At 59.4% G+C, this 15,334-nt stretch overlaps 1 protein-coding gene across 1 annotated transcript in view; it reads left to right on the top strand.

Annotated features, from left to right (window-relative positions):
* Nucleotides 1-15,334, top strand: part of ITFG1 (integrin alpha FG-GAP repeat containing 1) — a 65,024-nt gene that overhangs the window by 15,272 nt on the left and 34,418 nt on the right. Inside the window, exons 6-8 of the mRNA XM_028501858.2 lie at nt 2,176-2,270; nt 10,341-10,402; nt 11,796-11,877. Coding sequence (XP_028357659.1) covers nt 2,176-2,270; nt 10,341-10,402; nt 11,796-11,877 — 239 coding nt within the window. The remainder of the gene's footprint in view (nt 1-2,175; nt 2,271-10,340; nt 10,403-11,795; nt 11,878-15,334) is intronic.

Here is a 15,334-nt window from a genome sequence, read left to right as displayed (position 1 = left end):
CTCTAACCCCAAGGAGCGAGTAGGAGGCGCCACGTAAGACTGCGGCTCAGTCCGGACAGGACTCGCATGGCGGATGCAGACCCCCCTGAGTCGCGCCTGGAGGAGCCGGCCCTCCCCAGGAGGCAGCCTGTCCTGTGAGCATCAGGCACACCGAAGCGCCCGGAGCCAGGGGCAGTGTTCCGGAACTGCAGGGGAAGAACAGAGGCCCCTGGAGGCAGCGGGGTCTGTGGGGCCTTGGTAAATAGGGCCACCTACCAGGAGGGGTTGTGGGGGAGTGATCTTATCTAAGCTTGCGCCTCCCCCAGTTTGGGGTGCACGCCTCGGCGTGGGGACGCTGTGTTTGACTCCCGAGGACCTGCCACACTGTCTTCCTCGGACATGGCCCGTGGTCTCTGCGCCTTCGCGCCCTCTCCAGCACCTGTGATCTCCAGGCTCCCGCGACTGTCGTCCTGGAGCTGTGAAGTGGCCCCTCATTGTGGTCTGATCTCCATTTCCTCGGGGCTGATGGTGTTGAGCATCTTTTATTGTGCTTGATGGTCATTTGCATATCTTCTTAGGAGACCTGTCTAGTCCTTTGTCATTTTTAAATTAGGTTGCGTGTCTTTTGTTGCCGCGCTGGAGAGCTCTCTGCGCAGTCTGGGGCCTTATCGGAGAGAGGTTGTGTGAGTGTTTTCTCCGTTCTCTGGAGTGCTCCTCCTCTTCCTGAGATCGCCCTATCATGTTCACGTGCTTTTCGTCTCGGTGAATCCAGTTCGTCTGTCTTCTCTTTTATTCTCGATCTTTTGGCGTCATAACTAAGAATCCATTTCCAAGTCTAAGGTCCTGAGGATTGATCACTGTTTTCTTTTAAGAATTTTATAGCTTTAGGTCTTAGATCCATTCTGAGTTGATTTTTTGTTATGTGGTGTGAGGTAGGTTCTGGATTCATTCTTTGTCGTGGTTCAGAACTTGAGAATTAAAACTCGTAAGAGATAACCATTCTCTACAGTCTAAGAAATCATTTATAACATTTCATCATTTTTTTCTATTTAAAAGGGAATCAAATATATAAATGTAAGAGCTAAAGCTATAAAAGTCTTAGAAGAAAGCATACCAGTAAATCTCTATAACCTTGGATTTGAAAATGAATTCTTACATATGACAACAAGAGAAAAAGCAACTAAATAAAAAAATAGATATTGGGAAATCCTATATTGGATAAAAACCTAGTATTTGGCCTATATAAAGAACCTTTACAACTCAACAATAAAACAATGAAGATCCCTATTTAAAAATAGGTAAAGGATTTGAGTAGACTTTCCTCTAAAGAGGATACAAATGGCCAATAAACACATAGAAACATGTTCAGTATCATTAGCCTTTAGGAAAATACAAATTAAAACCATGAGATACCATACCACACCCTGGAGAGGAGTTCTCACAAGACAAATGGACAATAACGAGTGTTGGCAAAGAAAGGGAGAGATCGGGACCCTCCTGCGTCGCTAGCGAGGGTGGAAGGTGCTGCTGAGGCCACTTGGGAAAGGTTTGACAGTTCGTCAAACTCCTAAACTACAGTCACCCCATGACCCGGCAGTCCCCTCCCGGGACTGCGCCCCAGGGAGTTCTCTGCCTGAAAGCTGGGGCACGGGTGTGGGCAGCGGCGTCACGTGTAACGGCCGAGAGCGGAAACGAGCCCCGTGTCCATCAACAGAGGAACCGCTGAGCAAAAGCACGCCAGACCCCGGCGTGCTGCTCGGCCGTGGGAAGGGCGGCCGTGCTGATGCGCGTGACGGCGCGGAGGCGCCCGGGGCGTTCGGCTGCGCGGTGCGACTCCAGGTGACGCGCTCCTGTGGACGCGCCCTGCTGAGGAGTGGGGAGTCCACAGACGGAGAGCGGACCGGTGGTTGCCAGGGGTGGGGGGCAGGGGAGACCGGGAGGTGACTGGTGAGCAGGGTTTCTTTTTCACTGACGAGAAGGGTTGGGATTCAGTATTGCCGATGGCGGTTCACCGAGAACACACTGAAAACAGTGAATTGTGCACTCGGGAAGAGGGAATTGGAGGAGATGTAGGGTAGCCCAGTGAGGGTAAATAAACTTTTAAAATATTTTGCATGCACGGATTTTGTGTGCGAGCGTGTGTTAAAGCAGTGCTCGTCTGACGTGTGCCGTAAGAACATCTCTCTCGCTCTGTAGGAATTTATCGTGGCACCCCGCACTGACCACTAGAAGGAAGATGCGCATCCCCCATTCCAATGCGTTTATCGATCTGACTGAAGACTTCACGGCAGGTGAGTTGCTCGTGAATGTAAAATACTCCTTCTGAACTACCAGAGCATGATGGGATTTTATGTACTGTTTTCTTAGTAAACACGTTCTTTCGAATGGTGTGTTCAAACCAAAACGTGGGAAGGTCGGGAGGAAGCCTGTGGTGTCGGACGCGTGGAAACTTGCTGGGTGTGAGGAGCCCCCAGTTGCTCCTGGGGGTGGTTGTGGTGGCAGTGACAGTGGTGGGTGCCGGGGCTGCGAGAGGGCTCCCGGAGAGAGGGTGGGGGAGTGATGGGTTCGTGTTACGTTCCCGAGGGTGGGGCCGGGCCTGGTGTGGAGCTGAGCCCCTGCACTGGCACCAGCCCTGAGGGGCCTCGGCTGGGAGCTCTCACCCGGCCGTGTGGCGGTGGTAGAGCAGGGTGCTGCAGTGCCGGCGATGTTGTCGGTGGGGGCAGGCCTGGGGCCGGTTGAGGGGGTCCGCCGTGTCCCTGGTGTGTCCCGTTCGGCACACTCCTGCAGCCTCTGCACCTGCAGGGCGCTCGCGGTGATTTTCTGGTCCTGAGGGTAGAGGCTCGTGAGAGAACTGGGGTCGGCCCGCTCCGGGGAGGAGGGCCTGAGAAAGGGGCCTTTGTGCTGTCAGCGCTGGCCTGCCTTCCAGCTCTTTGCACCTCCGCACCTGTTACTCCGCAGCCACTCGCCTGCCTTCTGCGTCCGGTCGGGACAGCCCCACGCGTTTCAGATGGGTGAACTCCCAAGTGTTTACAGTCTCGTGGCCGGCCTGCTTCACTGGGCAGCACCCCTCGGGGGCCGCCCGAGTCCGCAGGGTTTCCTCTGGAAACACCCATGGTGTGCGCCCCCCACGCGGGTCGTGTCCCCGTGCCAGCTCTGGTGGGCGCTGCTGCGGTGAGCATGGGGGCGAGTGTGGGGGCGCAGACAGGCCCCGAGGAGCCCCGGCAGGTTGGTCGGTGCTGCAGCTGCCGCTGTTCAGCCGGCCTGTGTCGGCCCCGTCAGCCCTGGCTGGAGAGGAGGCTCCTGTTGAAGACGGCCCTCGCTTGCCCAAGTCCAGTGTGCGGTTTTGAGTGGGTTTTCGTTTAAAATTGCACAAGGAGCATCTCAGGATCACAGACAACGCTTCGGAACATGAGCTGTGGGGATTTTATCTGAGCAGACGTAGAAAATAAAGGGGACTTTTTTTTTAAGAGTCCTGTCCATTTTTCTAAAAAAATACAAATTAAACCCCATTTCGATCCTTGAGATAGCAGCAGGTTATCTTACAAACCCCTCCTAAATGCATTCTGCTGGAGCCGAGTCAAGTCCTGTTGTGAATAATTGTTGATCTTTATCAGGAAGACGAAGAGCCCTGCTTTCCAAAAACTGCGGCTGAGTCTCCGAGGCCGCCCCCTGCTCCCAGGGAGGACAGGGCGCGGGGAGCAGGGCACCCTGGTGTGGGCGTCCGCACCGGCCCTGGCGCTTGCGCCCTTGTCCCTGACACGCCGGAGCGGGACTCCCCGGGGCCATGCATCTGCCGTAGTGAGATGCCCGCCTTGCTCATTCGTAACCGGGGGTGCCAGCTGCGGGGACCTGGGCTTCCCCCCTGCCCCAGAGCCCACCCTTCCGCACCCTCGGCCCGCAGACAGCCTGTCTCGGGCAGAGCCCGGCCGTCACTGTTCTTGTTGACATGGAGAGCACACTCCCGCAGCAAGCACACTCCCGCAGCGGAGCTCTCGTCACTGGTGTGATGTGAGCAGCAGGCCCGCGGCACACTGCCACCTGTGGGCTGCGGCCCCAGGAACCGTGGGGGAGGGCAGCTGAGTTCTCCGTCAGCCGCAGACGCTGTGGTCACTCGGGCGAAACAAACCCTCACTGGGTGGGGGAAGCACGGCCTCGCGCAGCCTCACACATCGCGAGTGCGCTTTGTAAGTGCGTGCCGTGTGGGGTCCACGGGACCCACCCAGGGCTGGGTGGGGGTGGGGGGGTCGGAACGGTTTCTGCTGGAAACTCCCGGTGACCAAGGTGAGTGTCCTACGGTGGTCCCTCCTCGCAGGAGGAAAATAAACTGTCACTGCTACACCTCACCTAATGACATTGCTCCGTTTACCCCGCATCGCACTTTCACTGAATTTACTATCCACTATCAGACGATGCCAATTACTTCACTGGCACCTGGTAGCGTTTGCCGTGCGCTGCACAGCCCGCCCGAGGGGCCGGGCCCTCGGCGTCTGACCCGTGGGGGGCCCACGCGCCCACGCCGATCAGAAGCACAGGGAGAAGTCCTCGCTCCTTCCCGACGGGGAAGGTTCTTCCCGCCGCGGGTCTGTCGGCCGCTCCGTGTGCGTGGCTCGGAGAACTGGGGCTCGTGTCAGAGTCGCATTGGCTGAGACGGCCCGGTGCGGCCCGGCGCAGCTGCAGGCCTGGGTGTGGAGGGCGCACCGCCGAAGCCGTCGCCACCCCCGTGTCTCGGGCCCCGTTTGGTCACTGGAGGAGTCAGTGGAATGTCCCCGATTATCATTCCGAACGGGGTGCCCGCCAGCGAATCACATTTGTCGCCTGTCAGACAGGATCTGATTTATCCGGGGGTGTTCCCGTCCCGGTGACCTTGCCGGGTGTCTGATTATTTTCAGGGAGAGGAACACAGAAAGCAACCTGGACCCAGTTCATGTTTTCCTCCTGGGGACAGAGCGCCTCGGTCCTGTTCCAGTTTACAAATGGCCGTCACTGCGGGAGGTCACTGCTGACCCGAGGGCGCGGGCGACCCTATGACCTGGGGAGTTATCTGAGCTCCTCGAGCTCCTGTCGGGAGCAGGAGGCGGAGCAGCCGCAGGGGTTCAGGCCGTGCCCACCTCTCAGAGCAGTGCCTCCAGGAGGGTCAGATGCCGCCTGAACTCATGCCTCTCTCCTCCCCGCCGCCGCGTGTTCCCTGCCTTTCTGCTTCCCCCGCGGTGCCTCTGCCCGGACCCTCGGGAGGAGGAGAGAGGAGATTCCAGTCCCCCGTGCATCTCGCGGCTTGCAGGTCGTGGGGTGCATGTGGCCAGCCGTGCTGTCCAAAGCGGTGTCGCTCCAGCCTGGGTTCCGGGTCGCCCCCTGCGGTGCCCATGGGCGGGCTGTCTGTGCTTGTTGGCTATCTCTGGAGAAACGTCTGTTCAGATCCTTTGTCCCTTCACTAATCAGGTGGTTTTTGTTGCTCTGAGCTGTGGGAGTTTCTCTGCCTTCGGACCTTTATCAGATACACGATTTGCTCGTGATTTCTCCCAGTCTGTGGAAGGCCTTCGCGCTCCATCGTCACTGCCCCCAACACCGTTTTCGGAGTGGCCCGTGTAGTCCGGCTCGTGTGCTGCCTCCTGTGTGGCCTGCGCCTGTGGTGTCCTCACCAGGAGACCCTTGCCGGGCCCGGCGTTGGGGAGCGTCTGCCCCGTGGTGCCTCCGGGGGTCTGCACTTCGGGGCGGAGGCAGTGTGGGTGCGGGGGGTGAGACCAGGGTCCGGCCGCGTGCTGTTGAGTGTGGAGGAGAGTCGGTGGTCTCAGCGCGACCCGTCCCCTCCCCCACTGAGCAGCCCTGGCGCTGGGGCCAGAAGCCACCTCCCCACCATTTCAAGGGCGCGTCTCTGGGCTCCCCGTTCCGGTGCACGGACGGACTCTGTGTGTGTCTGCACGCCGATGTCGCGCCGTGTCGGTCACTGCGGCTCTGTGGTGAGCTCTGCACTGGGAAGGTGGGGGCCCTCCAGCCTCGCCCTTCCCCAGGACCGTTCCGCTGCGGCTGCCTGCACACGGGTCCCCGGGCACTGCCCCCAACTCCCGCAGGGCCGGCTCTGCCGTGGCCGAGGAACGTGCGAGAAACTGGCAGCGCCTCCCTCGGACTCTCCGTCCAGCTCAACGAGCCATCTCTCCCTCGCTCCCGGTCCGGCTTCACCGGGTTTTCGGTTTCAGGAGGCGGTGTTCAGTTCCGCGCGCCGGCCCTCTGACATTAAAGGAGAAAGGTTAAACCTCTCCCCGTTGCCGCGGGCGCTCCACATGACCTTTAGCGGCGTCCTACTGTTACAGTCGCACCCGCTCCCCTGGGCGGAGAAGACAGTTCGAGAACGCTAATTAGCGGCTTACTCGCGCAGCGAGGTTTGCTATTTATATTGCAGCTGCCGCTCTCCGCGGCACGGGAGGTGCACTTTGGGAGCTGACGCCGAGCTTCCCGGATCGCTCCGTGTCACGGCGTGAAAGGAGGCTTCGGCACGCTTCACATGCACCTAATTTCCATGTGTAATCGCTGTTGTGCTTGGTTTCGCTTCAAAAAGTATATAATTTCACACGTGGAGTTTAAAACTCGTGATCTTGAGGAACTGTTTACTTCTCACCGTCATCCTTCACTCAGATTTTGTACGGCTTTGTGAGCGGTTTTATTTTACTGTTTTATTATTTATTTCTAGAGAGAGGGGAGAGGAGGGGGGGAGGGAGGAAGGGAGGGAAACATCCCCCGGTTGGGTGTTTCCAACATCGCCTGCAGGCCCGTGGTGGGTAGACGCGCCCGTGCCGGCGGCTGTTGAAGATGAGCAGACGTGACGTCTTTATGACGCCGGACACCAGGCCTGCGCGGGCGTGGCCGCAGCGGGCCTGGCGGCTGAGTAGGGGGCGGACGGAAGCGGAGGGCCACACTGTGTGAGCCAGATGGACGCGGACCGACTTGCTGCCCGACTTGCTGCCCGAACGGAGCCCCTGGGGCCGGCATCATCCATGAACTCGTGGTGTCGGACATCGTCCAGGGAGGGTTGCTCCGAGGGGCGCTGCCGGGGAGCCTGGGGGTCTCAGCGGCCCGGTGCCCAGTCCGTGTGCTGCGGCCCTTTCTGTCGCTCGGGCCTGCGGCGGCCTCCGGCCAGGTGGGCCTTCCAGCTGGAGCGGCTCCAACGGCCTGACCACGGGCTGTCCAAGGTGCCTCCCCCGCCCAGGGCTGCGCACTGCAGTCTGCGGGGGCGGGGGGCCAGGCGGCCACCCCAGTGCCATGGGGAGCCTGTCCTCCCCCTTCGATGCGCGAAGAACTGCTGCGCACCGGGCCGTGTGGGAGGGAGGACGGGACTGTGTTGTGGACCCCGGTGCGTTCCAGCTCCGGTTTCCCCCTCGTCCCACTCACGGCCCAGGCGGCCTCCTTCACGCTGAACTGTTAGGGACTAGTCGTCACTGCTTTTATCTCTCCACGAAGTGAGTCATTCGTTTTCTGTAGCCTCCGCACACGATAGAGTAGGGAAATGAATTTTTAAAATCAGTTTTACAAGGTGCTTCCAATCCCTTATCTCATGTCACTGGTTTTCAAAGTCTTAGTAAACAGCTAGCGAAGCTGTGAAAATACAATCGGCAAAGACCGTGTGTTAGAATTCTTAAATTTCTAAACAGGAATGAAAGCACAGGAACCCCATAATATGTCGCCTTTTATGCAGCTGTGTTGAGACTAACACAACGTCAACAGGAGAAAAACCATTCCATTGTTTTCCCCAGCACGGTGATGGGGTGATGGATCGCTGGTAGCCAGCCAGCCCCCCACCCTCCCCCTGCCGTGGTGCTGGCTGAGGCGGCCCCCCCAGCAGTGCAGCGCAGCCGCGGCCCGCTCGGCAGGGAGCCTCTGACCCCCTCACTGCAGAAACCCTCCTCGTTTACCCTCAGAGGCGCTAAGAACTTAACAGTGTGGCGTCTCCAGTCTAAAACGAGTCGCCCGCGTCCTATTAACTGCTAGCATAATTGCCCCTGTCCTGGCTTTGGCTTCTTTCAAACAGCTCTGCACCTGCACCGGCAGGGCCCCGTGGCCAGTAATCCCCAGTCACTTCCTAATGCTGATTGCCCACAGTTTCCGATAATGTAAAAATGTAACAGCTTTTCAGCATTCTTAGTACAGCAGTCACTGTCATAAGTAAAAAAATTTAAAAACTCATTTTCGTGAAATGCTTTAACATAAGGCCCCCTTTCCCCAAGACTTCCCACGTGAGATGCAGCACAGTGACTGTTTGGGACAGCCCAAGCAGCTTGGCTTCCGTGTGGCGTGCGGCCCTTCCCCAGTCACTGGAGGAACGCACCCTGGGGCCGAGCACGGGGGACCGGACAGAGAGGGAGGGCCACTGGGCGTGACTGCTCCTCCCCCCCCCCCCCCAGAGGAGCTCGGGTGAGAGGGGGCGAAGCCGGAGTGTCACAGTGCAGCGTGTCCCCAGCCCTGGGGCCGTGGGGACAGGGCCGTGGAATGACAACACGGGAAGGCTGTGCCGGGCAGAGCAAGGGCCCCCCAGGAGGGGCGGGGACACGTGCGCTCGTTTTGAAGGCTCGGTTCACAGCTCACCGGGTGACGGGGCGCCACCCACAGTCCCCGGTGTCTTCTGGCGAGGGAGAAGCAGGAAGTGGGTCTGGGAACAGGCGGGCGGGCCTTCCCGCAACGGGTGCGCCTTCCCGTGCCGGGCGTGGGGGTTCGCCCTGCGTCCCGGAGGACGGGACTGAGACCTTGTTTGTGCCTGTGTGTTTCCGTCGTGCTGAGTGTTTGGGAGACCCTCCTGGATCAGGGTGTCACACTCATTGTCACCGGGGCCACATCAGCCTCACAGGTGCCTTCAAAGGGCCGGATGTGATTCCTCAGCAGTGAAGGGCAGTCACACGTACACAGTCCTAAAATTGTTTCGGCCCTCTGAAGGCGTCCTCGAGGCTGATGTGGCCCCCGGTGACAACGAGTGTGACACCCCGTCCTGGACGAGTGTGGAACCAACGCCTCACGGGGGGCGTGGGTGTGACAGAGGAAAGGAACCGCCCTGGCAGGGACCGCACTTCTGTGTGCAGGTGGAGCCGCCCCGTGTGGGCCGGGGCGGGGGGGGGGGGGGGGTGCTCGCAGGGACAGACGGTGCCTCGGGGGCATCGGGGGCAGGGCCGCCTGCTGCGCCAGGAGTGCCGAGTCCAGCTAGCGATAGAAGCCAGCGAATCACTTAGCTTTGCGGGGGTTTTTTGCAAATTCTTTGTTGTAATTACTACATGAATTAGCTTCATTAAGTTCCTATGAAATCTTTACAGAAAGCACATTAAAATACGAGTAACAGTTTTCTGAACATATTTTATGGGGGGAACCTTTTCTTTACAGTAGCCATGGTCTTACCTTACTCTGAATAATTTCCGTTTTCACAGCACGCTAGAGTAATGTCATTGTAGCGTTCCTGTGCGTCAACTCCGCGCTCCGAAACGCTCCGGAGTCACGGAGCGGAACCGCCGCTGGGGGGCGCTGCGCACGCCGCCACCAGGAGCATTTGCGGGCCACCCGGGCTTTGCGGGAGCCGCACGTTCGACTTGCTGTCCCCTGTTGTTTTAATTCCGTTGAAATTAGTGTGCTTTTCAGTAAAACAACTTTCTCCAGTTAGGATATATGGAGATAATTTTCTGCTACTCAAAATATGAAATATAACCTCCCGTTCATTTAATATGGGTGCTAATGACCGTGGATGCTGTAATGGTGTGATTTAAAATAATGCTCGAACCTGAGTGTGATGCATGCTGCTTTTAGGGGGAGGAGGCAGAGTGTGATTATGGTGAGAATATCTTTTCTTAAAATATGGTCTGCCGTATGTTTAAAAAAAAATGTCCAACCGAGTGCTCAGGAAGCGCTAATTGGCTTTGTCAGGTTGCACGTGGCGCGGCGGCCTCGCCCAGCAAGAGGAAGGGCGCTGTGACGGCTGGCGGAGCGAGGCAGGAGGGCTCTGCACTCCGCAGGAGGGGCGGGGTGGGCAGGGGCGGGGCCATCTGGCCGGCAGCCCTGGAGGGAGAGGCTTGTTTGGGCGTCCGGACACCTTTTCTTTGGGGAAGGGGGAGGGTGTTATGACACTGCACCTTCTCTCTGGGGGGGTGGGGGTCCCCATCACCTGTTACCCAGGTCGCCCCCCTGGTGTTAGGGCACCCCCTTTAAATGCATTTCCCTTAGTTGTAGCCGTACAAAGTCATCTGTCTTTTCTCTGATGGTATCAAGCTCATTAAAACGTAATTTAAAATATGCTTGAGCACAACTGTGAATAGCTGTTTTTATGCATTGCGTTTCTTCCTGTTTTTAAGCACACACGTCAGTAACAAAACTTAACAATGCGTTTATTTTCCTCCTAGATTTATTCCTCACGACGTTGTCTGCCTCGGGCACCTCCCAGTTTGAGATATGGAAAAACGTGGTAAGAAATCGCTCCTCTGAAGCATTTTCAAATGATGGCTTTCAGAGAGAGCACGCAATTTTAGAAAATAAAACGAAAGCGGTCGCTTGCTCGCTTGGCTCCGACAATAAATAGAACAACTTTAAGAGCCTTTGGTTGCGTTGCTGCGTTCACGCTGCCGACTCGTGCTGCTGGAGAAAATGCATCATTCGGCCCCAGGTCCGCGGCGGCGCTTGGGCGCGCCTGCCGGCCTCGTGGTCGGTCCGCGCTGATGCGGCCGCGCCCGTTACTGGGCGCCTGCTGGGCGCTGTCGGCTGCTGGGAGGGGGGACTGGGGCTCAGCCGTCCCCACCGTGCTGTGGTGAGGAAAAGCCTTTTCGAAAGACTAATTCCTCCCTTTGCCTCGAGGCTTAAATAAAAAAAAAAAAACTAAGAAGAAAACAGATACTAAACTTAACGCCTAGGTGACCAAGATTAAGGAGCCTATCCCAGTACATACAAATATACACTTTTTTTAAATTGCAAGTAGAAGATTCCCAAACTGGAGTCACGATTGTGTTTTATTTGTAGCTTGATACGGATTATGTGAAAGAGTAACCAGTGAAGAATAAACCAGCTGGATCTTAAAGCTGAACTCAGGCTCCCCAAGAGTGGATGGGGACTGAGGGCAGGCCGGGTGGGCCGGCTGCCACGCACCCAGTCCCGGGCACTTGCCTCGGACGACTCCGGCTCTCGGAGGGCCTCCTCCCCGGAGGGCTCATCACGGAGCCGTGTGCAAGGGCCCCGGCCCACCGCGGACTCCGAGCAGGTTTAGGTTTACGTCTCTTCGTCTCCAGGTGTTCACTGTTGATGGTCTTTTGTGCCAGCCACGTTAAGTCCCTACCATTTGTAGATTTTTATTAAATGACTGGTGAAAAGTAAGCAGATGCAAGAAATGCGAAGCACAGGCTTGCGGAGGGAGATCCGTTAGCAGCCGCCCCTGGCAGCGCAGGGGGCGGGGCAGAGCTGGGCCTGCAGGCAGCCGGAGCTCCTGGGCGCAGTGCCGGGGGTAGGGGGGGTGCTCGCTGCTGCTTGGTGGGGACGCGCCGTGAGGTCACGCGTGGAGACACTTCAGTGGTTAACACTTGCAGGTCCAACAACCCAGCGGGCAGTGCGGTCCCTGGGGGCAGCGCAGAGGGCGGGTGCTTAGCGCTGCGCTACCCGCGGCGGCCCAGGGAGCGCGCAGACGCACGCGCTCGCCCACAGGCGGCGCTTGCTTGTCTCCTGGAGACGGGGGAGCGGCACGGCGCAGTGATCTTTATGCGGCGCGGCAAAAGCCTAAAATTACTTACCTCCCCGCTTTAGTTAAAACGCTGTATTTCACACTTGGCAAGTGAATTACAGCGGCCTAACCCAGAGCTCTCCGCCTTGAACAGGACGGGAACTTCTCCTTCGGCTCTGAGCTGCGGACGCCGCAGGCCCTGGTGGTGGTCGGGCAGTCGGCCTTCGCGGACTTCGGTAAGGCCCTCCGCCCTCGGCTCCCCGCCCCCACCCCGTGACCCGGGCACGGCCCCTTCCCGTGCCCCAGCGTCCCTGCAGCGTGGTCACAGCCGCGGCAGGTGTCGTGCGAGTGTGCAGTCGGCTCCTCCGCGCGGGGGCAGCGGCGCGTGACGGGCGTCGGAGCCGCCCCTTCAGCCAGGAGCCTGTTGGCAGCACGTTCTCTGTGGGCGTGCGGGCTGGGGTCCCGTGCGGCTGCACCGGCCAGCCCAGCCCCGGAAGCCCGGCTGCAGAAACCTCTCTGCCTCCGGGTCACTGCCAGAGCGGAGTGACACCCCTCGGGAACCAGCCGCGGGAGGACCGGGGGGTCTCTGCTGTCCGCAGACCCCACACTGCGGGGCACACCCACAGCGGTCAGGAGCGGCCAGTGCCCGTGGCTCCTGCGTGAGCTCCCGGGCTCCACTGGGAGGGTTTGTTTGGGTGGGAGAGCGGTCCAGGTGGCCGCCCCCTTGGTGCAGCCCACGGATGCCTCAGCCCGTTCCCCGGAGTGTGGGTGACAGGGCCCCACACCGGGGGCCCCGGTTGCCCCTTTATAAAGTGCGGTGACAGCTGTCCCCACCTCCAGAGACTTGGGGGGAAGAGCACGAGGCGCCCCTGGGTCGTCCGGTCCCCCCCGGGGGTGCTGCCGCTCAGGTGACGCCTCGGCCCCTGTCCCGAGTCCCAGAGATGTGGCGGGGGCCTGCGCGGCTGCCTGACGAGAATGTCACGTGGATGTCCCTGCCGGAGGGGAATTCAGTTTCAGCACATTGCTGTCACCTTGATCCAGAGCACATTTCCGGTGCCCAGTGTGCAGTCTTTGGTGCGAACCGTCACATGATGGAATCCATGACATTATTATTCTTTAACGTGCTCACGGACCTGAGCATCCGGGTCAGTGATGGTGCCCTCGCAGGCTCCCCACGCCCGGCTGAGGCCCCGGTCAGAGCTGTCCGTCTGGGTTGTGGGGGAGCAGGGGCGGGGGTCCATGCCCAGCTTTCAGCAGAGTTATCAGTGGCTCTACTCTAAATTTTTCTACGTCGCACTAAACGTAGACATTTACAAGCTGGCATTTCTAAGTGTGCAGAGTGTAGGGCAGAGTCAGTCAAGAAACACGGTGTCTCCTCCCTGTTTTTAATGGCCCGTGGCAGGGTGTGAGCAGGCTTTCCTGGTGCACCAGTAACTCTGAGTGCCTGCCCTGGAGTCCGCTTACAAGTCCTCGTGCTCTCGGTCGGGCATCGTTGAAAAAGTAGGCTGCGTGAGCCCCAAGAAGCAGGTGGCACTGAATGCGTGTACGAATGTTAGTATACACACAAAGTGCCTTTTCCTACGCGTTTGAATAAGTCTGCGAGTTGCACTTTGCCCTTTACGTCCCACCCCTCCTCCTCCCGGTGAAGCAAGTCAAGGGAGGTGACCGACAGGCAGGGAGGCGGCGCGCTCTCAGAAATCCACGGCCGTCGTGCTCGAACAGGCAGGCGCTGCCGCTCGCAGGAAGGGCCCCTTCCAGAACCTCGGGCTTGAACAGCTCCCAGCTCGTGCAGGTTTTCTAGGAGCAGAAGTCTTTTACAGCTATGATGAAGTTTTTAGCTCCTAACATAAAATATTAAAAGATATTCTTAAAATCTGCTTTAAAACCAGGCCCTGCTGGCGTATCCAGAATGATGTGGGCAGCATGGTTCGAAATTACTTCAGGATCCTTTAGCGGACAAGGAAAGGAAATAACCGCAGTCACGCACCGCTGAGCGGCGGGGACCCGCTCCGTGGACGACCGCGCGGTCGGTCGGGGACTCTGGCATCATGCGGACGCCATGGCTGCCCCCGCGGGTAGCGTGTGCTGCCCAGTCCTCTAGGGCTGCCGCACGGCGGGGCGTGTGTGTGTGTGTGTGTGTGTGTCTCGGCCCCTCGGGGCGCCGCATAGAAGATGAAGAACGAGGGTGACCCGCGGGGGGCGCTGGCCGAGCGTGGAGCCGGCGGGCCGGAGGTGGCTCTGGGCGGGCGAGGGCGCGTGGGCGCGGAGGCCCGGCCGCCACTGCGCACAGACACCGCGCACGTCGGCGACGCGGGATTCCCAGAGTCGCATCATTAACTCCGGTGGGAGCGGACAGGAGGCGGTCCAGAGGCGGGTCGGCAGGAGACACGCGCGGCGGCCACTGGCAGCACACGGCGTCCCAGCGGCCTCTGTCCCTGAGTGAGGGGGCACCCCAGACCTACGACCAGAAGTACAGCGCACGCAGAGGCCGCAGCACGGCCGCCTGTAACCAGGCGCTGCGTGTGCTGCGGGAGCTGCGTGTGCCGTGCGTCCATGATGGCGGCGGGTCCGTCTGTTCACACCAGTGTCGCCACAGACCCGTGTGGCGTGGCGCTGTGACGTTGCCCCGGCTGCGGCGTCACCAGGTGGCAGGGTTGTCCCAGCCGCCTTCAGTCTTGCAGGGTGGCCGCGTGTGGGGTTTGCTGTCGGCCAGACGTCGTCACGTGACGAGTGACTGTGTTCAAACTAGTGACAATGTTGTTTCCTTTATGGGACAGAGCAACACTTTCCCAGAAGTCAGCTGAACAGAACCCCACAGAGCCCTGGCCGGCGAGGCGCGGCAGCCCCCAGGCGCCCTCCATGGGTCGGCGGCATCTTCCGGGGGTCACGCGGTGCGGACTCCCCTTTTAAACCGCGTATCGAGCCTTTTCCCAGGCAGGCTCAGAACGTCAAATTCTAGAATTTCTACAAGTCAGGTGGTATGTCTTTATTCAATTACAGAGGACCAGAGTCAAGAATGAGGTACATTTTTTTCCACGCAACCAGACTTGGAGTGAACACGTATTAATCTTGTGCCTAATGCCAGACGCACTGGAAATCGATAGAGAGCCGCAGCCCCGAGGAGAGAGCAGAAACCCCGGCAGAGCGTCAGCGTGTCCTGTGGGCAGAATCGCGCTGCAGCCCTCGTGGTGCAGGCCCCCGTCTGCCCCGGTCTGCAGACGCCCGTGTGTCCGTCCGACCACCGTCAGGAGACCCCGCTTCACTCCTGGGCAGAGGGGGGCACTGCGGCTGGGAACGCCCGTCCATCCATCATTCTCCCGAGTCGCCCTGTAGAAAGGACAGGCGCTCGCAGCAGGAGACACTGTTGTCCTTCGTGACCGTCGTTAGCACCCTGGAAAACGTTGAACCCCTTGAGGGGGTGTCCGGGTGGTCGAGAGCGAGGCTTGCTCGGCGAGATTTCCTGCCCGGGTGTGTCTGCAGGCTCCGGGGAGGTCTGCTGAGAGGGCGTGCAGCCAGGCCGTCACCCCAGGCCGGGGTGACAGGCGGGGGGCCCCCCTGGGGGTGGGGCAGTCACACCCGGCTGGACTGGAGGCGAGGCCGGCAGGACTTGCGGGCGGGCTGGCTGTTGGAGGGAGGGAGAGGAAAAGCAGCAGCGAGGACGGCTTCTGGGGCTGGGGCTGGAGCCGCTGTCCG

The sequence above is a fragment of the Phyllostomus discolor genome, chromosome 12 (genome assembly GCF_004126475.2).
Source record: "Phyllostomus discolor isolate MPI-MPIP mPhyDis1 chromosome 12, mPhyDis1.pri.v3, whole genome shotgun sequence".
Classification (NCBI taxonomy): domain Eukaryota; kingdom Metazoa; phylum Chordata; class Mammalia; order Chiroptera; family Phyllostomidae; genus Phyllostomus; species Phyllostomus discolor.
This window is presented reverse-complemented; position numbering and strand designations above follow the sequence as displayed.